Source organism: Delphinus delphis, chromosome 18 (assembly GCF_949987515.2).
Source record: "Delphinus delphis chromosome 18, mDelDel1.2, whole genome shotgun sequence".
Classification (NCBI taxonomy): domain Eukaryota; kingdom Metazoa; phylum Chordata; class Mammalia; order Artiodactyla; family Delphinidae; genus Delphinus; species Delphinus delphis.
In genome coordinates this window covers 50,687,088-50,708,488 of record NC_082700.1, presented here as the reverse complement: position 1 = coordinate 50,708,488, position 21,401 = coordinate 50,687,088, and the positions used below count along the sequence as shown (strand labels likewise).

The 21,401-nt window shown below is 38.0% G+C and overlaps 1 protein-coding gene across 6 annotated transcripts in view; it reads right to left on the bottom strand.

The window, feature by feature from the left end:
• Nucleotides 1–4,206: 4,206 nt before the first annotated feature.
• SCEL (sciellin) overlaps nucleotides 4,207–21,401 on the bottom strand; it is a 147,351-nt gene continuing 130,156 nt past the window's right edge. For 4 of the 6 annotated variants that reach the window (XM_059995656.1, XM_059995659.1, XM_059995657.1 and 1 more), the window contains 3 exons: nucleotides 19,235–19,343; nucleotides 16,884–16,986; nucleotides 4,207–4,724 (listed from right to left, as the gene is read on the bottom strand). In XM_059995656.1, coding sequence (XP_059851639.1) covers nucleotides 4,450–4,724; nucleotides 16,884–16,986; nucleotides 19,235–19,343 — 487 coding nt within the window. In that variant the 3' untranslated portion in view covers nucleotides 4,207–4,449. Of the gene's footprint in view, nucleotides 4,725–11,028; nucleotides 13,374–13,479; nucleotides 15,424–16,883; nucleotides 16,987–19,234; nucleotides 19,344–21,401 lie in introns of those variants that run through there. The other 2 variants (XM_059995661.1, XM_059995660.1) reach the window with 2 other exon arrangements.

Sequence of the window (21,401 nt, the reverse complement as noted above, 5' to 3'; positions counted from 1 at the left end):
CGGCGCACGGCACCCCATTCAACCAGCGTAGCCCATCCCTGAGCAAAACATAAGCAGAAGCTGCAGTGATTTTAAACTTCTCTCTCTTATGTAAGGACTGAAAGGTAAATTACATAAACCATTTTCTCGTAAAAATAAAGATGAAAAATGTTCATATTCATTGAGGTATAGTGATAGGATTTCTTGTACCAACTGGGCAGTGGAGGCAGCTCACCTCTCTGCTACTGCCTCCTAGAAGTCTTTAGTCTCCTAACTCTATTTTCCACATCCTGGTCATCAGCCAGGGAAAGCTGATAAAATGAGGCATTGCCTTACTAAAAAAACAAAAACAAAACAAACAAACAGAAAAACCCACCACCACCAACAAAAACAAACCACTGTTTACTATGGGTTGTAATAGATTTTGAAAACTAGGATAAATGATACTTTAAAAATAAACATCTCAGAATCATACTTGTGATGTTTTTCACCCCCTTTTTGGGAAAGAGTGGAATGGAGATGATGAGGGAGGTTTCATTTAGATTTGTTTTAAATTTTAAAAAGCTGTTCTTTTAAATTTACCATCTGTTACTTCAGTGCTTGCAAGTGGCTATGGTAAGTGTTCGGGGCTGCCAGACTGAACCATGGTATAATCCGGTATGGCTTGACCCCTACTGGGCCTTTCTCGTGGAGGGAGACCAACTTATTGTGAGTCTTGTCACATTACAAGAGAGTTTCTTTGCAAATATGTTAGCCTTCTGGTTAATGCACAGCAAAGATAAGAATTAGTTATAGCAACTACGGTGCTAATTCTGTGAAGAAAATTCTATCATTCTCCTGAGAGAAACTTCTATACATACCCCAGTACATCAACATTTTTACACAGATCTTAAATAACACCAAGTAAATATGCTTAAGGCGTGCAATTAGTCTTTGCTAAGAAAGAATGATTCATACTGTCAGTTTTCACTTGCCATCCCTTTCCTAGAGATAATTTTATTTGAGTTGAAGAAATTACTAGAAATATATTGTTGATAGTGGTGTTGATATAGCTATCTGGAGACTGTGATGTGTGTGCTATGATATGGTATATGGGAGAAAGGAGATATTCACTAAGATGAACGAGTTTAACCTTATAACCCTGAATTCAATTAGAATATCAGTGAAGACTTATTTATATTTTTTAGTGAAAAAAATATTTTTCTTTAGCACTGTGCACTGAAATTACCTAGAGATATTGACCGACCCAATAGCAATGAGTTACCCGAGTTCCTAGAATTTGGTCTTTAAATACCATTTTCCAGAAAAAGAGATCTGGGTCCTTGAAAAAGGAGGCTGATCGTAGGTCTAAGGTAGGAAATGTACTAGATAAGTTTGAAACTTCTTATCCAAGGCTAGTAGGATTGTGTGAAAAAGACTCAGGAGCCAACTTGAATAAGCTCCCACTGTCTGAAGGTTAGATGACCTAAGCGTCAATAAGGACAATAATTGCCATGGATTGAAACACATCAAATATGTTTAAATCCACGAGTTCAAAATGATATTTAAATACATAGATCATCTTTGGAGAATACTAGGGCTTTGAGTTATTATTTTGGAAACTGGTAAATAAAGGATAAAATCTTTATCCTGCCTTTTCTCTAAATATTCAGAGTAACCAAATTATGGTTGAGAGAAAGTGTTTTTTATACATGTATTCAGGTTAATAAATGAAAAAGGGAAAGTAGAATGAAAACATCACGTTTTGAAATCCCCAATAAATTGTTAATACCACCAAATGAAAGACAGTATGTGCTTCTGATGAAAGTACCCAATATCACTTACTAAGTAGTCTTCATATATACACACATACACATACACATACCATCACCACCACCACCACCAAACCTGAATTTAACCACATGTGAAGACAGAGAAATACAAGGGCCAAAAACACGTCTAAAACAAGACAAAACAAAAATATGAACTGTAGGAAACTTTACGAGACAAGTGACTCAGCTTCTCTTTCTCCCCATTCTCTTCCTCCTCCTTCTTCAACAACAACAAAACTGCAAGAGGAAAAAAGAGATGGAGAAAAAATTCTATAGATTAAGAGTCAAGAGCATATTAATCCAATGCAAGGGACAGAGCTTTTGTAATCGTGATTCAAACAAACTTAGAGAACATTTATAGTATAACTTGGGAAATGGGAGCACTGCCTGGATATTTGAGTAGATTCAAGAATTGCAGCTGATTAGGGAGATACATTGATAATATTGTGTCATGTTTTAAAAATGTAAACATAGTAAATTGCTGTATTGAACCAGTCTCCTGAGGCTGGAGGTAAGCGGGAGTCGGGTGGGGATGGAGGGGTTGGAGGGGTCATGGAGGTGGGAAAGGAAAGTCTGTTGCCTCCTTTTGCCAAAAGAATAAACTGTAACTTGTATTTCAAATTTGGTTTTAATTCACCCTGAAGCATGTGTGTGAGCAGTTTAACAAATGAATCGATGATACTCTTAAGGTACATAGATAGTGGGAAAAGTTTCTAGCTCATTTTTCTCTACTATATATAAAGAAAGTGTATTGAAACTTCATAACAGATTCAAGCATCTCCATATATATGACAATTGACAGAATAGAAGCCTCACTACCTAATAAAAGAGTTAAAAAATATATATGCCTGCATTTTAGTATTTTGTGTTTGTTAAAATTTGGTAGAATCCTAAGATTTTTTCCCTTTTCCTCCCTAAATTAATTATCCAATATTGAGCTAGAAGACAACCATAAGAGTAAAGAATAATAAAGAAAGAAAAAGGAAATTTTGAAGCTGAATATTTTGATACTTACATAAACAATTTTTCCCCCTATGGTACATATTTCCTTTACCACAACAAAGTATCATGGAATGACGCACTTCAGCAGTAATTCCTATAGTATTTCTTGAATGACTTTGCCTCCACTTAAAATTGTTGAAAGTTTTCCTAGGTTGTGAGATCTCTGAGAAGGTAACATATTTGATCCAGAAACACATATATGTGAAATGCCTGAAACACAGTTGATGCCTGGTGACTGGAAGTTATAATTATTATGTCAGAAAAAAATAATATTAGCATACGCGTTGATTGTCCCCATTTCCCTGCCTGTCAAAGAAAATCTGCATTGGTGAGCTCAGTTTTCTACCTCTTCCCACATCCTAAAAAAGGATGGATAATTTTGTGCTGAATTTAAGCCTAAATTAATCTGCTGAACAATGTGATAAGAAAGAAGAGAGAGAAAAGGAGGAGGGCAATATTAGGTAGGCTGGGAGTTTAAGAGGGGTTTTTTTGGGGGGGAAGTAGGGTTGGGGATGAGGGAAGAGGAATTTAATAAAAGCGAATGTGGAGTATGTATTTGGATCCTCTTGAATGTCCTTTAAGAGTCACTAGTAAATGATGGAATTCTTCTTAATTACATTTCAAGAGTTGAACTACACTTCTTGAATAAATGCAGCACTGTTATGGGACTGAACCCTGAGTATCTCTGGATTTACAAGGTTTACAGTATTATTTACTTAAAAGATGAGTAGTAAAGGATTAACAGTGCCCAAAGAGAAGTTTGTCCTTTTCCTTCAATTCCTGGGAGATCCCTGGAATGTCCTGCCTGCTAAGTGTGTTTTTGTTTGCCTGGGGGCCTTGGGCCACTCCAGATATTCTATCTGAACTCTGTGATTTATGGTGAAGGCTTTGGGCCACACAGTATCATCTCTACCTGGGGAGAGGCAGGGTTGGGGGCTATAGACTAAGGTCAACTATGTGAGCAGTCAACCAAGTCTACCTGACTGAACCCCCATAAAAACTCTTGACACCAAGGATGAGATGAGCTTCTCTGGTTGTCACAGCTTAGTGTGTCTTGTCACACCTAATTGCTGGGAGAAACAGGCATGGGCCACACAAATTCATTGGGAGAGGACAGTTGAAGACTGGTGCTTGGCGTTTCCTGGACACTGTCCTATGTGCTTCCTCCCTTGGCTGGTATTAATCTGTATCCTTTCACAAAAATAAACCATAACCATGAGTAGGACAGCTCTGGGAGTCCTTCTAGTGAATTATCAAGCTGGACGGTTGTCTTAGAGACCTCTTGAACTTATGATTGGCATCAGGAGTCTTGGGGACTCACAAACTTGGCAGAAGTGCATGGTGAAATAATATTTCTACACACAAATGCAAAGTGAAAGAATTTATGGAAAATCCTAAAAGTGAAAAAGGGAACTACATTTAGAAGGGAACAAGTCTAAAACTGTAGACCAATAAGCTATACTTCCAGAAGAAATATTAAAATACATATTCAAAACAGCAAACTATGGAAAATAAAGCTTTTAAAGGAGTAAATCCTAATCTAACTTTTTTTTACAATAGTGATAAATCTAGTAAATTGGGGACATATAATGGGTATAATACATATCAACTTTAGTAAAATTGTGATTTGGTCTCAAGGTTTGACCTTTAAAGCATCTCATGTTAAATGGGATCCAAAAGGGCTGTTAAACTCATCTAATTCAAGTGACAAGTGACATGTGCACAGTACAAAAAAATAACTCATGGGCTTCCCTGGTGATGCAGTGGTTGAGAGTCCGCCTGCCGATGCAGGGGACGCGGGTTCGTGCCCCGGTCCGGGAGGATCCCACATGCCGCGGAGCGGCTGGGCCCGTGAGCCATGGTCGCTGAGCCTGCACGTCCGGAGCCTGTGCTCTGCAACGGGAGAGGCCACAGCAGTGAGAGGCCCGCGTACTGCAAAAAAATAATAATAATAAAATAAAAAAAACACAAACAAACAAACAACACTCATGAAAGAGGAAAGCTACACAAATGCAAGCTAGGACAGAATGTGTTTTGCAAATTATGGCATAAATTGATCCAGAATCATAAAAACCACAAGTTAAGTAGGAGTTAGTAATGTGTCATTGTAATTCTAAAAGTTAATAAAATACTGAATTATCTAAATAAGAGAATGGCATATGAAGCTTAGTCTGTCACTGTGTTCTATTCTGGTGAGATCATTTTTAGATTATTGCATTCATTTTTAAACCCCATGGTTAGTGAAAGAGACTTCAGCATTTCGGGTTCCAATCCTAGCTTTGCCACTGACAGACTGGATCTATAATGGAAGTGTTCAGGAACTGAGATCCTCAGTTCTCCTCAATTCCAGATCCTGTTAATTGAGAGTATTGGGTCAGAAACACACTTAAATGGCCACATAGATCTAAAATCCTTAGTTCATCAAGAAAAGACGTTATTAAAAGGGATGGGTGTTGGGAGGTCCAAATCACAATGTCTTTGTATACAAGGACATATAGGAGACCCTGAGGTACCATCATCCACTGATAAGCTCTCACAGGGGACAAGTCAGGCGCCTGAGTTCACAGGGCTCTACAGATGCCAAGACTACAACCTGCTCCCACAATCCATTTCTCTATCTTCCTTTAGTAACAGAAACCTCGACATGGGTTAGCAGGTGTCTGGCTAGGAGATACATGTCACAACCTCCCTGCAGTTAAGTGTGGCCAGTTGAATATGAGCAACAGGAGTGGAGGCAGATTCTTCATCACATCCTTTCTTTTACTCTTCCTTCAGGCAGGGGCACAGTTATGAGAGCCAACTTTGATCATGAGATGCTAGAGGATGGCAGTACAATACGCTTTAGATAATTTCGTGGACAGAGCCTCCTTCTGTTGTGCTATGAGAAAGAGAAAAAGAATCTTTTCCTGTTCCAGTCACTGTATTTTATAGATGCTTTGTTACAGCCACCTCGTTGTGTCCTAACTTATCTAGAAACTGGTACTGGAAATAGGATGCTATCCAATAAAAGCCTAAAACAAGTATAAGGAATGAGGAAATGTTGCAGGCAGGAAATCTGATGACTCTTGTTATGCCATGGCCAAACATTTGGCAAAGTTCTTGCTTATTTTAGCTCCGGAACCCATGATTCTAGGAGGAGAGATTGAGAAAACTCAGGATGTTAGTACGTGTTTGCTGCTCCTTACTGCATTGAACAAGATACGATGAGAGAGATGAAGCAAGGCGTCCATTAGCCAGTCTGCAAGCATAAATGCTTAGGCATTGCACTTCTGTCCTGACTGAGACCTGCAATCTAAGTTGCCTGGGAGTCCAGTGATTGAGGGCTTAATCAAGCTAGAAAAGCCAACTGCAACTTTATGATGAAGAGCAGGAGATAGTAATGTTTCTCAGAAGCTGTACCGGGCCTGCCATTGAATGCTCTTCCTCAGACAATGGGAATCAACTCAACTGCAAAGATCATTTAGTTGAAGGAGAAAGGGACAGCCAAGCACATAGGCCAGTAAATAAAAGAGGGGAAGCGGCAGATGAAAGAACTATGACCACCCGAGGCCTTTGCTAATGTTAATTTCATATGGAACTAACTAGAAGCTAATAGACTGAAGCATATTAAGTTTTTGAGTAAATTGTTCTGCTGAAAAACAAAACACAAACCAGGCTTACAGAAGTCTATGACAGTTTTCCATGCCCCTTCCCCAGTTTGCCATGCCCCTTCCCACCCTGAAGCAACCCTGGGTCCCCAGATCCATACCTCCAATGTCCACTTCAGATGTGACCATGGTGGACAGTGAACAAGAGGGTGCCTCCCAGAGAACAGACCGGATGAAATCAAGGATCCTAATACCAGAGGGGACTTTCCATAACTGATGCCCAGCAAACGTTGTTCACTGCCATGGACCACTCACTGGTCCCATTCTTCCCTTTTCTGAATGAGAGTTTTACCTGTGATTACCTCGTTCCTACTCCACAATTGTGTATTGGCTGGTTGGGGGATAGATCATGCCCTTTCTGTTTACGGGTCCCTGCACTGGAGGGGGTTGTATCAGGACCTGACAGAGGACACAGAGTCAACCAGAATTCCTGGCCTCTGAGCTGGATGAGTGATCAAATGGGATTTCAGGATGTACCCCTTTGAGGGGTGTGCTCTGTGTATGGGAACAAAGGTGCGCTTGGATAATTGAGCAGGAAGCCAGGAGAGATTTGTAATGGATACTAGTTTTATTCTGGCTTCTTCCTTTAGTAATAGAAACCCTTCAGATTTAATTGGCACTCATGGCTAGAGATTACAGTTCATCCTCCTGTGCAATCCACCTAGCCAGGAGTCCCAATTTATTTCAAAAGGGATGCAAGTAGGAGTGTTTTGTGAAAGTTTTGTGCCGCATCTTTAAAAAAAAAAGGAAGGTGGTTGTCTCCACTCTCCCTTCCATGGAGCTGGAAGGCGGAAACAATGCTGGTGAGCCTGCTTTGATCCTGGAGTAAAAGCAGCCCTTTAGAGCATGGCAGAGTAACAGGACAGAAGGAGTCAGCAACCCTGGATTAGAGCTGCTCTGCTCACCTTTTCTGGACCACAACCTAACCCAGGGCTGTCATGTGGAAGAGGAAGAAATTTCCATGTGTTTGGAACCCTTGTCTTTCTGGATTTCATTGTTTTGAAGCTTAGTCTGTATTCTAACCCCATATCTATCATTTGACGATGTTTACATGCCCAGCATTAGTGAGCTATAGTAGGGTTTTAATAACTTAATTTATTAAAAAATAGTGTACTTTAGAGTTGTTTTAGACTTACTGTAAAATTGTGAAGATAATACAGAGTTCCCATACATCTCACACAGAGTTTCACCTATTATTAACATCCTACATTAGCATGGTAGCTTTGTCACAGTTCATGAATCAATTATAAACTAAAGCCTTAGATATGAGGGTGATCTGGCTGCGACATCTGTCACCCTATTGATCGCCAGGATTGATGTGGCTGATCTTGCTGGCTAGGAAGGTGACCTCCCTCCCTCATTGCTCCATATGTGTCCCTCCCAAAACTGCCCACTTGGTCGGCCTTCCCCAATAGAGGAGGACCATTCTTGGGTTAAGGGTCTACTAATTGCTGTGCTCCCCTGCTAGAACCTGCACACAAGATCTCAAGGTCCATTTGTAGGAGAATGTAGGGTAGACAAACTTCCAGGACTCCAGACACATCCTAATGAGCCTGCATGTGGCAGTCTGCCTTTCTTTAAAAAAAAAACAAAAAGGAAAGAAAGAAAGGAAAAGCAACACTAGAGCCTATATTTTATTCAGAATTCTTTAGTTTTGACTTAAGGTCCTTTTTTGGTTCCAGGATCTCATCCAGGAACCATTTAGTTGTCATGTCTCAGGCTCTTTTTTTGCTGTGATGGTGTCTCGGACTTTTAAATTTTTGATGCCTTTGTTAGTTTTGAGGAGTATTGTCTCCTCAATGAAGATGTGTGCTTTTCTCATGATTAGACTGGAGTTCTGGGTTTTGGGGAAGAAGGTTACAGAGATATTGTGCTATTTTTATCACATCCTATCAAGTACATGCTAGTAATACCATTAATTACTATTGACGTTAATCTTGATTACCTTTCTGAGGTAGTGTTTGTCAGGTCCCTCCTCCATAAAGTTACTCTTTTTTTCCTCATCCCATACTGTGGTCTGGAAGATATGCACTATGTAGCCCACACACAGGAAGTGAAGAGTTATGTTCTACCTCCTTGAGGATGGAGTAGCTATATAAGTTATTTGGAATTCTGCATGGGACATTTGTGTCTCCTCCATTATTTATTTTTTCAAATGTTTATTGATGCCAGCACAGACTCACAAATCTTTATTTTATACTTTGGGTTATAATTCAATGCTAAATTATTTATTTAGTTGCTCAAATACCAGCTTTGGCCATTGGGAGTGCTTTCAATTGACACTTATGTCCCTTTGACTTATCCACATCATTTGTGTGTACATATGTGTGTGCATGTATATGTTTGAGCACTTCCTTATTTCCTGGCACTATAAGATGCTCCGGGTTCATCTTCTCTACATCCTGCCCCAGCCCTAGAACCAGCCATTTCTCCAAGGAGTCTTGGTCACTTTTATTGGAGAATCGTATTAAAAAATCAAGATCTGGATTCATTGATTCTAGGCTCTGTCAGCTGACAGAGCAAGAAAATATATGTGTGTATACTAACACATGTAAATGCACATACCTTTAGATATTTCTATGTGTAACCATCTGTATCTATATTAAACTAAACACGAAATCATACGATGTCTCTAACTCACTCATTACCACAGGGACCATACCTGTCTCTTCCCCTCCTTATCTGTAACCTCCCACTCCAACGGTGAGAAATGTGGCTCCCACCAACCACTGTCTATTTACTGAATTATTCAATTCCAGTATATATGTATGTATAGTGGTTGCAGAATTGTTAACCTGTACTCCATGAAAAACAACTTGGTCAACTAGAGTACAGTGACCTGTACAGTTGCTGTGTCTTTAGTCTTACACACTCCATTCATTTCCAAAGTTACTGTTCACTCATTTTCAGAGCTACTAAGGTCATCCCCTTTTCCCCTCACCCCCTTTACTGAGACTGTTCCATACATTTGCAATACCACTGGATCCTTTGCAACACTCTGCATTCCATCCTGGGATCCCTTGCCCCTGAACACCTAAGTGAGATTTAAAATTTGCATATATTAAGGTTCATTCTTTGTACTGCTAAGTTCTGTGGGTTTTGACAAGTGCATAGTGTCATGTATTCACCATTGCAATATACAGTATAGTTCGAGTGCAGTAAAAAAATTCCCCATGTTGGGCTTCCCTGGTGGCGCAGTGGTTGAGAGTCTGCCTGCCGATGCTGGGGACACGGGTTTGTGCCCCGGTCTGGGAAGATCCCACATGCCGTGGAGCAGCTGGGCCCGTGAGCCATGGCCGCTGAGCCTGCGCGTCCGGAGCCTGTGCTCCGCAACGGGAGAGGCCGCAACGGTGAGAGGCCTGCGTACCGCAAAAAAAAAAAAAAAAAAAAAAAATTCCCCAAGCTTCACCTATTCAGCTCTTCATCTTCCCAGGCCCACTCCTCCTGAAGCCCCAGCAATCACTAACCTACTTACTGTCTCCATGGTTTTGCCTTTTCCAGAATGTCACATAAGTGGAACACATAGTATGGAGCCCTCTTCAGACTGGCTTTTTCATTTAGCAATATGCATTTAAGAAGTATCCATGTTTCTGCAGATTTGATAGTTCATTCATTTTCATTGCTGAATATTACTCCATTGTATGGATGTACCACAGTTTTGTCAAGACATTTGTTTATTGAAGGGCATCTTGGTTTCTTCCAGTTTTTGATGATTATAAATTGAACTGCTATAAACATTTACATGCAGCTTTTTGTATGGACATAAGTTTTCAAATTAGTTGGGTAAAAACCTAGGAGCACAATTGCTGAATTATGTGAAAGAATATGTTAAGCATTGTAAGAAACTGCCAAACTGTCTTCCAAAGTGGCTGCACCATTTTGCATTCCCACCATCAATGAATGAGAGTTCCTGATGCTCTGCATCCTTGCCAGCAATTGGCATGCTCAGTTTTTAGTTTTTAGCCATTCTAATAGGCATAAAGTAGTACCTTATCCATGTTTGAATTTGCATTTCCTTAATGAAAAGTGATGTTGAGTATCTTTCATATGTTTATTTGCCATCTTCTTTGGTTAGGTGTCTGTTTAGATCTTTTGCCCATTTTTTAAAATAAGTTTTTTGTTTCCTTATTGTTTAGTTTTAAGAGTTCTTTGGTATGGAGGACAAATTCTTTATCAGATATCTACTTTGCAAATATTTTCTCCCAGTCTGTGGCTTATCTTTTCATTCTCTTAACAGTGCCTTTCACAGAGCAGAAGTTTTTAATTTTAATAAAGCTGACTGAAATTTCTTTTATAGATTGTGCTTTTGATTTTACATCCAAAAACTCTTCACCATGTTTAAGGTCATGTTGTTTTTCTCCTACTTTTTCTTCTGGAAGTTTTACGGTTTTGCATTTTACATTTAAGTCTATGACCCATTTTGAGTTAATTTTTGTAAAAGATGTAAAGTCTGGGTCTAGGTACTTTTTTTTCTTTTTTGCATATGGGTGTCCAATTATCTCAGCACCATTTGTTGAAAAGACTATTCTTTCTCCATTGAATTGTCTTCATGCTTTTGTCAAAAATCAGTAGACTGTATTTGTCTCAAAATAATTTTAATCTGTTCATGAAACCAACAGTAGTCAATAATATTTTAATGACACAAATTTAAAAGGCATAAATGAATTTTATGAAATGCCACCATTCATTTGATAATCTATATTTTTAATAATCCATTATGAAACAACCATGGCCTGTATCTTGCCTGCTTCTTTAAACTCATCTCTTTGTGTTCACTAATTCCAGCCTCCTGGCAATCTTTCTGTGATCTCTTTAAATCACATCAAAGCTGCACTTGCCTTAGGGACTAAACACTTTCTTGTGGGAGACTTTCAATCCAGTTTGCCTTTATGGGCCTGAAGGGTCCTTGAAGTTCATGATCTTTCCTTTTCTCTTGGGAAAGGAGATAAAATTAACAAATTGTGCCTGTCAAGAAAGTTATATCAATATCTAAATGTTCCTTTCCACCAGATACATTATTCATATTGCAACAAAGGACAAGAACATGTAACATTCATAAAATTCCTGTGGGAAGTCTCTTCTAGATCTGAAATTATGCTGCCTAATTGTTTACTGTTTCTATTTGGAAAACAGAAAGGAATTTGATCCTGAGTGCTGCCTCAAATGAGGCGAGGAAACGTCATGCCTGGCCCATTGTTTCTACTTCAGGTGAACGCTGGTTCAGAACCACCTTTGACAAAGTCACTCCTTTATCCAAGTGAGCAACTTCAGCCTGAGGACCAGGACAAAGTAGCCATTTGCTGTAACCCACCCGTTGGCAGAGAGCTGAAAGCTATCTAGGTAATTTCTGAATATTGTTTTGCGTGAGGAATAGAGGAAGCTTAAAAATGCTTTGACAATTCTCTGTCTCTTGGCATCTGTGAACTTCTATCTCGTGTTTAAGAGAAGCACGGACACATTTAGCCCAGAAAGTGGTCTGATTTTGGCTGATCCTAAAACGTCTCCTCCTGGAGTGCTTTTCCCCAGCCTGGTTCCTTCTCATCATTCAGCTCTTATTTGAAATATCATCTGACAACATTATTTTTAAATACTACCCCTTGACCTAGTCGCTGCATTTTATTTCCTTCCTGGTCTTATTTACTTTCAGAAATTATTGTGTTTATTTATTTTTTGTCTTTCAAACTGTGCCTCCACCCTTCCTTTAGAATTTAAGTTCCATGAGGGCAGGAGCCTTGGTTATTTTTGTTATCACTCAGATCTGGAACACAGTTTCTCAATGAAGATTTTTAAATTATTGTATAACAGAACAAATGAATGAGTGAATGAATGAGAGACAGTAGATTATGAACAATGCATTTTTTCCTACAGAGTCTAGAATGATTGGGCATTTCAATGTATTAATGAGAAGAATGTTTCAAAGAGGCAATGAAGTTAAAATATCTTTCCCAGATGACATTTATAAGGCAATGATAATGATCAGTTTCCTCTCTTCTAGTGAAAAAACAGAAACTATTACCTAACTCAGGAGACATCTGAACATTTCAGTATTATCTCAGAAGCCATACGTCTCAAATGGCAGGACAAAGATCCAGTAAACACGATCCAGAATTCACTTTGTGTTGTGACAAAGTTAACATGCAATTCTGCAGCACATTCAAAACATTCACCAACTCTTAGGCATCTAACAAAGGAGATAATCTAAGAATGGGGTAAGCAGCAGGAATAGATTCATAGATTCTTGCAGTGTTTGCACTGGTGGGTACAATAGCAAGCCAATGTTCTCAATCCCACATTTTAAGTAGCAGGAAATTGACCCATGAGGGAAATGGCCTATCCAAGTTAATACAGATATTTATGGGTGCCTCTGGGAACTGTTGAGTGCTATGGAATAGGTGGAATGCTAAAAACAATTTATTTACATTGTACCAAATAACCAGTATATTCAGTAGTAACAACTACAACAACAAAAAAATCAACATCATCATGATAAGTTTGCCTCTACGTAGACCAAACGGTCACTTGTTTTGGTAGAGCTCTGAATCAAGCTGAAGAGGAAAATGTTCCAAACACTCATGATTTTCGATCATAGTAAACAAGTCAGAGAGTGCCCCAGCAGTGAGAACTGGACTCTCTCATCACTCCTATCTAATTATAGGAGTGATTGCAATCAAACAATTAAGGATGCATAGATTACTTCTTGAATAAATTTTTATTTCTTGGCCTTAGTAAAAGAAAAAAGGTTTTTAACAAATTCTATTTCCAAGATTACTAGATATATCTTTGTTTTGCTTTTTGGAAGGATACTCTCATAGTGGAGCGATTAATTATTTTTTAGAGACATCTCTTCATTTGTAATAGAATTCAGGGCCTGGTATTCTGAGATTTAGGCAGTTGTGTCCAGGAAAAGTATGCCAATCATAGCATAATTAGTTAGCTGCAAAAAAAAAAGAATGAGATCTTACGAACTGTTTTAGGAATCTGTCATTCCTATGGTGCAAGTAATCCCAGACATGATGAGGCAGACTTGGTAAATCAGGAGCCCTTCTCTCTCCACTCTGTATTTATTCCATTTTTACAACAGCTTTTGGTTTAATTTAATACATTATTGTAGAAGAAAGGGTCCATTAAACAGCTACAGAAAAGTGAGAATTACGTTCCTTTTAGGTTTTTTTTTAAATTAAGCATTCAACAGTAGACTCCTTTAAAAATGATATTCAAATGATTTTTAATTACCACAAAGGCATTGAGATGTTAATATACTTTATATAAAAGAGAGGGATACTATTTCATTCGTCCTTTCCTGCCACAAATTCCAACTCTAAGAAAATTATTTCTTTTGATCCAGTCTGATAGCATGTAATAAGAGAACAATAAAACATATGGCTCAATTACCACCGCTTCTCATCAAGCATGAATTAATGAATATCAAATTATTATTAATTGTTTTTTCTGGCTCCCTCTCCATAGGACAATGATTACACATTTCTGTATTTTAATAAGCATTAGTGTTTAACACTTTGTGGACCAGTGTCTAAGAGGAACAGATGCTTGAAATCATTATACAGAAGAATAACTCTACATTTATCAACATTTAGAAAATACATGATTATCTTTTAATCTCCCTAGTTTGTCAGTTTTTTACAACTGCCTTAAACTCCCTTAGAATTCCACCCTCTCTCAATGTTCCATATGCTTTCCTTTGAGAAGCAATTGCTATGTGCATATAAAGTAGTTTATAAGTGCAATGTCTCAATTTTAATAATAATAATAGTTCCTCACAAGATTACTGAATTTTCAATTCCTTAAGAAAAAGCTCTTTAAAAATCAAAGTTATAGATTGAGCAGTTAAAAAATTACTTTAAGCAGCATGGCACAGAATATAATAAATTATGATCATATAACCGACATATCAATGTCAGTGAGTAATATTTATAGACACTGTACAAGAAGATTCTGTATAACTGACAGTTCATTTATTTTTATAAGACATCTGTAAATATAAAGTGCTACGTAATAGGAATAGATACAGCATGCGAAAGAACATGTCTTTGTAGTCCATAACTTTCATTATTTCTCATAGATCATTTATGAATCCAGATTTTGAAATGCAGGCAAAGAAAACCTGACAAATTACGTAAACACCATGTCATATGATTTTACCCATTACCCATAAATGCAGGTCTTTCTGTTTTTAAAACACATTCTATAAAACTTGTATCAGTGATAAACTGAAGGATGATACCAAGGTTAAATTGTTCAGATATCCTATCTAGTTCAATAGGCCTCACAAACACAGATTCAGGTATGTTTCTAAAGAGCAAACAAAAACTTGCTTTAGAATCTGATAATTTTGGAGCAGAAAGCGACCTTAGAAATCATTTTGTCCATTGGCCCTCATGTTACAGATAATAGCACAGAAATCTGAAAGGTTTAAGTGATTTTCTGAGGTCCATACAACTTTATACGTTAACATCTTTCTGCCAAACTTTATCTTTCTGCCAAAATTTCTATCAACATTACTTTTGTACATAAATGAAACATATCTTGCTCCCATGACAGTTTTATCAAGACTTCAATAACGTCTGTAAATCCAAATTCTTAGGGAAACAAAGGTGAGAAGATGGTAAATTTGTCTATAATGGAAACCGTGACACACAGCCAAATACTGAGCAGAGATGGACCTGGTGAAGGCTGGCAATGCTCACTGCCATCAGAAGCATGCTTCCTTTGACACTGGGTGCTAGAACCACTTGAATTTTTGATCTCTAAATCTAACCAGATACCAGATGGTTCCCTTTATGTATGTGACCTTAGTGGAGGCAATTAGATTATTTATGCAATAGCAGAGTTGTTAATTCTATACCAGAGTCAATCTTTGGTGTAAAAGCTTTTCTAGATTATATGTTCTTACAATAAAAATTTTAACTCCTTAGTGAATGCTTTCATCTTGATTTTCATGTGCCAGAATTACTGAATCCACTTTGCTGAAAAATTTAAAGAAAATAAGTTAGATATACAAATTCAGTACAAAAATAAGACTATAACTAAAGTTTTAAAAATAAATAATTACTCATCAAGGGGGTAGTGGTGGGTTAAGCATTTTACTTTCACCTCCTACTGCATTCATCACTGTGGCATGGCTTTTCGTCCCACCGTGAATACAAAGTACCAATGCCCTGTGCTCATATTTATGACATGCCTGAGAGTCATGTCTTGATAACTTAAATATACTATAAAAATGCACACCGGGAAGAAAACACAAAGACTTCTGAGTGTTTTGGTAACCACATCTCCTAACCCGTATCATGGACTCCCGGGACTGCAAGTTTTAGAGCTGCACCATACACATCAAGGCCCCTTGATGTAACAATGGATCCTGATAAGGCTGCTCGATTAGGAAAAAAAAAAAGAAATATGAGAACTGGCTGGGGAAAGCAGAAAATAGAAGGCCAAGTATGAATATAATTAGCTTTGTTCTTGTCATTGATTCTGCAGCCTGATGGAACATGGCTTTCTGAATATTTTTCAGAGTATTTTCCAGATGTAGCCTCTCAGTACCTCATTAATATCACACACTTGTCTTTAAATTCCATATTTTGGATCCCGTGTAAAAATCGCAAATGCTCCTTTTTCATTCACCACCAGCAGGCAACTTGCCTTTCACACAGTACTGTTGACCAGCTCCCCGATATCATCGTGGTTATTCTACCTACTTACTATTGAAGCAAAAATTAAATGTTGATACTAGTTTTACAATGAAGTTTCATAGGATTTTATATTGCTAGCTTACTGTGCACTGTACACATCTTTTAAATCAACTTTTACAGCTTTCATGCTAAGCTTATTGAAAATATGAGTTAAAAATGCAGACCCTTAATGTTTCTTCTCACAACATTTATGCTAATTAGGTATCCAAATTATAGTAAAGTTGGTCTTAAAGGTAAAAAAAAATACTCAAATGTTATATGCAATATAGAATTCTACACCATTAACTCTAAATTTTCCGTTTAAAAATAACATTAATATAGAATTGTACACCATTAACTCTAAATTTTCTGTTTAAAAATAACATTAAAAGGCATTTAGTATAATAACCAAATTACGTTTAAAAAAAGTATATTCCAGTGCAAATGTAAAGGTCATTCACAGAAATGCACTTCAACTCCACCGATCAGTAGAGCAAAGAAAATCTGTTTTTGTTTGGAAAAAATGGAAAATTTCCTAAAATAAATGACTTTTGCTTAGTTGTATCTATGTCTGCTCTGACATCAGAAGAAAATATAAATGTTGACTGATTTTTATACCATAAAGTGAAATGCCACCATGTTATCTGCAGCTGAATTTTTAATATAATTAAGAAAATACTCTTTAGTTTTGAGATCTTTCATCAATATTAAAAGTTCATTAATGTTAGTGATGGTTCCTTACAGAGCTTAACACTTACCTACAACTTGAGAGTAGCAAGATTCACAATGTATTGTCTGTTTATAAATCCAAACACTGTCACCGGCTTGTAGGTTTTCCAAAGGTTGTTTGCATATTTCACACTAAACAGAATGCATAAAGTTTACATTATATATGAAGTTTAGATTCTTGGCGTAACAGGATTAAAAAAAAAAAATAAACTTTTGGGGGCTTCCCTTGGCGCAGTGGTTGAGAGTCTGCCTGCCGATGCAGGGCACACGGGTTCGTGCCCCGGTCCGGGAGGATCCCACGTGCTGCAGAGCGGCTGGGCCCGTGAGCCATGGCCGCTGAGCCTGCGCATCCGGAGCCTGTGCTCCGCAAAGGGAGACGCCACAACAGTGAGAGGCCCGCGTACCGCAAAACAAAACAAAACAAAACAAACAAAACTTTTACTTTATTCAGTACCATCCTTCATAGCAACACTCAGATGAAGCCTCAAGAGAACCCAGAGGGAAAATAAGAGTATACTTACTTGTCTGTGATCCACCGAACTTTTCAAATAAATCCTGTCATAAATCTCTCTACTATGGAGGTGTGCCTTTCAGGGCATATATACCACTGAAGTCTCTACGTAACTCACAACAGAGTAGATATACATTTTCAGAAACTGGTTATGCCAAAGACAAGATCACCACTGGATATTGCAAACAAAAACACAAAGTGCATTTATTGTTTGCTTACTAAGGGAGAGCTATGCTGTCCGGGTATAGTGTCATTGAGCAAAACGAACTTCTGAGCCTATGCAGGGTTTAGGGGGAAGTTTGTTTCAAGTTGTGTTGGTTAAAGAGGAAGGAAAGGGTTGACATCTGCCTTAGACCTGTGCTCACTGGAGCAAGTTCACTGCCAACTGGCTGATTTTCAAGTTCACTGACGCAAATTGTCATAGATCAGTTTGACATGTTTAAGCCAGTTCAGATGGTTCTCTACTATTATTGCTATAGAATAATCTGTCTTTTCCTAGGAGTGTGGGGACATTTTTATTCTCAGTAGTATTTTATAATTAAATTGAAAATGGAAATAAATCATCCAAAATATAATAAATGGAAATTATTCCTATTTACCAAAAGCAATAATCAGGAGAATTTTCTTCTTTTAAAAAACTTTCTGCATAATAATTTTAAATGAGGAGCTATAGACTAACTTTTGTTTCGTTGAGTAAACTTAATAATTAAAAGGAAATTTTACTGTCATAATTAAATAATTATGAAATTTTCAGATTACATTTTATATAGAATTCTATATATGAGGGCCTTTTGGATTTTATTTGCTCAAAATGAGGCATCATATTTCTTCTTGCTTTGTGTCACTTTCTGAAGCTAATTTAAGGAGAAGCAATCAATTGTCAAAGTATTACATCTACTTAACTGAATTAGATAATTTGTATCAGTCATAGAATATCAGCACTAGAAGGGACCCATAGATTTAGGCTGTGGTTCTTAAACTGGCTGCCTGTTAGATCTATCTAAGGAGATTGTAAAAATACCAATGCCCAGCAGTCATCTCTAAGATTCTTGATGTAATTGAGGCTGGTCCCAAGCATTCTATTTTTCTCCTAATCTCCCCAGACAATTATAATATGCATCCAGGGTTGGAAACCACTGGTCTAATCAGCTACTTCATTTTACAGATGAGGAAACTGAGGCTAAGCTAATTTAGATGATGTCCAAAGTCACATGGCCTCAATTAGTGTCAGTTAGAACTCCAGCTCAAGTCTTCAGGTTCCTAGTTAAGTGCTCACCCAGTTACACCAAAATCTACATTGTTGACCTACGGAATGTTTTTGTGAAAAGTAAAAGAAATAGCATATAAAAACACAAACTGTGACGCATTCTACTATGTACGCTTTATTATTATACTAAGCCACATTTAATTAGAATTAATCATGCTCTCAAAAGCAGACTGAGTTTCAACTATTGTTAAGCCCATTGGTCCTAATTTCATAATGTAAGGAGATGCTAGCTTTCTTCTCAACAATTTCTTTGCCTTTTCAGATTTCATTATATATTTTATGTAATGCATGATTTATGAAAATGCTGCAAAAACTTTTCTAAAGAGAACAAGTGTTTATCTTTTTACAGATTTCAATCTGTAGGGTAAGAGTTATAAATGTGTCAATAATCAACTTTTAAGCCTAAAGCCAAGAGAGTAATTATAAACCTTGGAGGTTTAGGCTGTAGAACTCTGAGAAATGTTTAAATAGTGCATTATTAATGTGCATGACAGTGTTTCTGAAAGCTTTAACTTCATCTCATATATTTCATTAAATAATTATTTTTATTCCAATCATTATGCAATTTTATATTGAGTTAAATGCAATAAACATAGCCTTACCTTGAAGCAAGTGGAATGGCAGCAAATTTGTAATTCATTTAAAATCATCTTAGCTTCTGTGCCCAAGGGTTTTCGACAGTAAGTGCACATATCCATTTCAATGACAGACCTATAGAGATGTAAGCAATTAAAAATAAATTTGTCATGATGCAAAAGACAGATGTATTCCCCATAAAGTCGTATGGAAATGATATGTTAATTGTGTTGATACTGTAGTAAATTGTGTAAAAATCAAGGAAAGCTGAGGATTTACTTATCCTAGGATAGCAGGATAAGTGATTGATTCTTCTAGTTATTTCAAAATGATATCAAAGAATTAACATGAAGGAAAGTCTCAGATTATTAATTCATTAGCAATCAAAAGTGCATCTGGGCAGGACAAAGATGTTCACAGTTTTCTAACTGAACTAGGTCATAAGTACCCCTTGAAGCTAGAAGAGGGTTTTGAATTATTAATGTACTTATATCATAGAAAATTTATGCTGCAGATTAATATAAAAATTTAACTCTCAAAACATTCAATAGGACAAAAATAGAAATCCATTCAAGAATGTGTTGGTGAATTCACAAATGATGGATAACCTAGATTCTAGGGTCTAGAGTCACTAAAACGCTCCCCTAGGCCACTTCTCTTGGTGTCATTGTAAGACTCAGAATATTGGGGGCCCTTTCATGACAAAAATTCTCCAATATGATATAATCTCACTACAAATTTGATGGGGAAAAAAGAGCTTTGCTATTTACTTTGGAAAAATAATGTTCAATAATAAATAAATGATCAGTAAGTCCAAAAGACCATGGGTCACGCCAGAGTCTTAAGAAAGACCAATAACTACTTGATTCTTTTCCATTTGGAAGGTCTTAGGACAGTCTTAATTAGCACCTTGCAGAGTTTACTAGTCTCAGGGTGTTAGCAAACAAGCCTGAAATTTCCAAAGTAGGATACATACCGGGGTGGTGAAATAAAAATAGCTAATATTTGGGCTTCCCTGGTGGCACAGTGGTTGAGAGTCCGCCTGCCGATGCAGGGGACACGGGTTCGTGCCCCGGTCCGGGAAGATCCCACATGCCGCGGAGCGGCTGGGCCTGTGAGCCATGGCCGCTAAGCCTGTGCGTCCGGAGCCTGTGCTCCACAATGGGAGAGGCCACAACAGTGAGAGGCCCACGTACCACACACACACACAAAAAAATAGCTAATACTTAATAGTGCTAATATACTTAATATGTGCAGTGCATTTTCCACGCACTTTGCTTTCCACGCACTATCAACTCGTTTATTCTTCATAACATCTCTGAGAAGCAGGTACTCTTATTTTTATCATTATTTTACAGAAGAGAAAGCTGAGGCACAGAAGGGTAAGTCATGCAGCCAGTGAGTGGCAGAGGCGGGATCTGAATGAAGGCAGAGCGGCCACAGAGCCCTATGCTACCTCTGGGCCTGCTTGTGAGATTGACTGGGCTCGCTGGGTTAGAAAGAACTAGTCATGCCCAGAAACCACAATCGATCCGGTCATCGAGTGCAGGACTAGAAGCAGAGAGGAGGGAAAGTTGAGGGGAGGAGGGGGTAAGAGAGGAAAGGGATTGGAGTAGATAAACCTTGTTTCATTTTATACTCTCAGTCATTCTAGTAATCTCTTCTTCCCTTATGTACATAAATAAATATTTCCCTCTTTCAATGATCTCTCTAGGTACTTGCTTACATATTCCGGGCAAATAGTTCCCTATGCATTTTTCACATATATGCATACGTAGGTACCCACACACTTAAATTTCCCATGTTAGACTGTAAGCACTTCCAGAGTAAAAACTGCCACTCTCTAGCATTCTTCCATTCCAGAGACACTGAGACAGGAGCTGGGAATATAAAGAAGAGTGAGAGAGTCTCCTCCAATGAGAAGCCTTCTTTCCACTAGGGTAGCCAGGTGTGTGATTGGATGGTCACCACATATTTATGGATGTGTGACAAGAGTTAGGAGAACACAGCCAGTGGAGCAGCTTATCCCTGGGGTGAAGCAGGAAAGGCTTGTCAGCATAAGTGCCATCTGAGTTAAAGCTTGAGGGTGAAGGAGCTCTCAAGGGGAGCTCAGTGAGGTGGGGAGGGGCGTGATGGAGGGGTTCCAAGCAGAGTGAACAGGATGTACCAAGGTGCCACACAATGAGGGGGGCT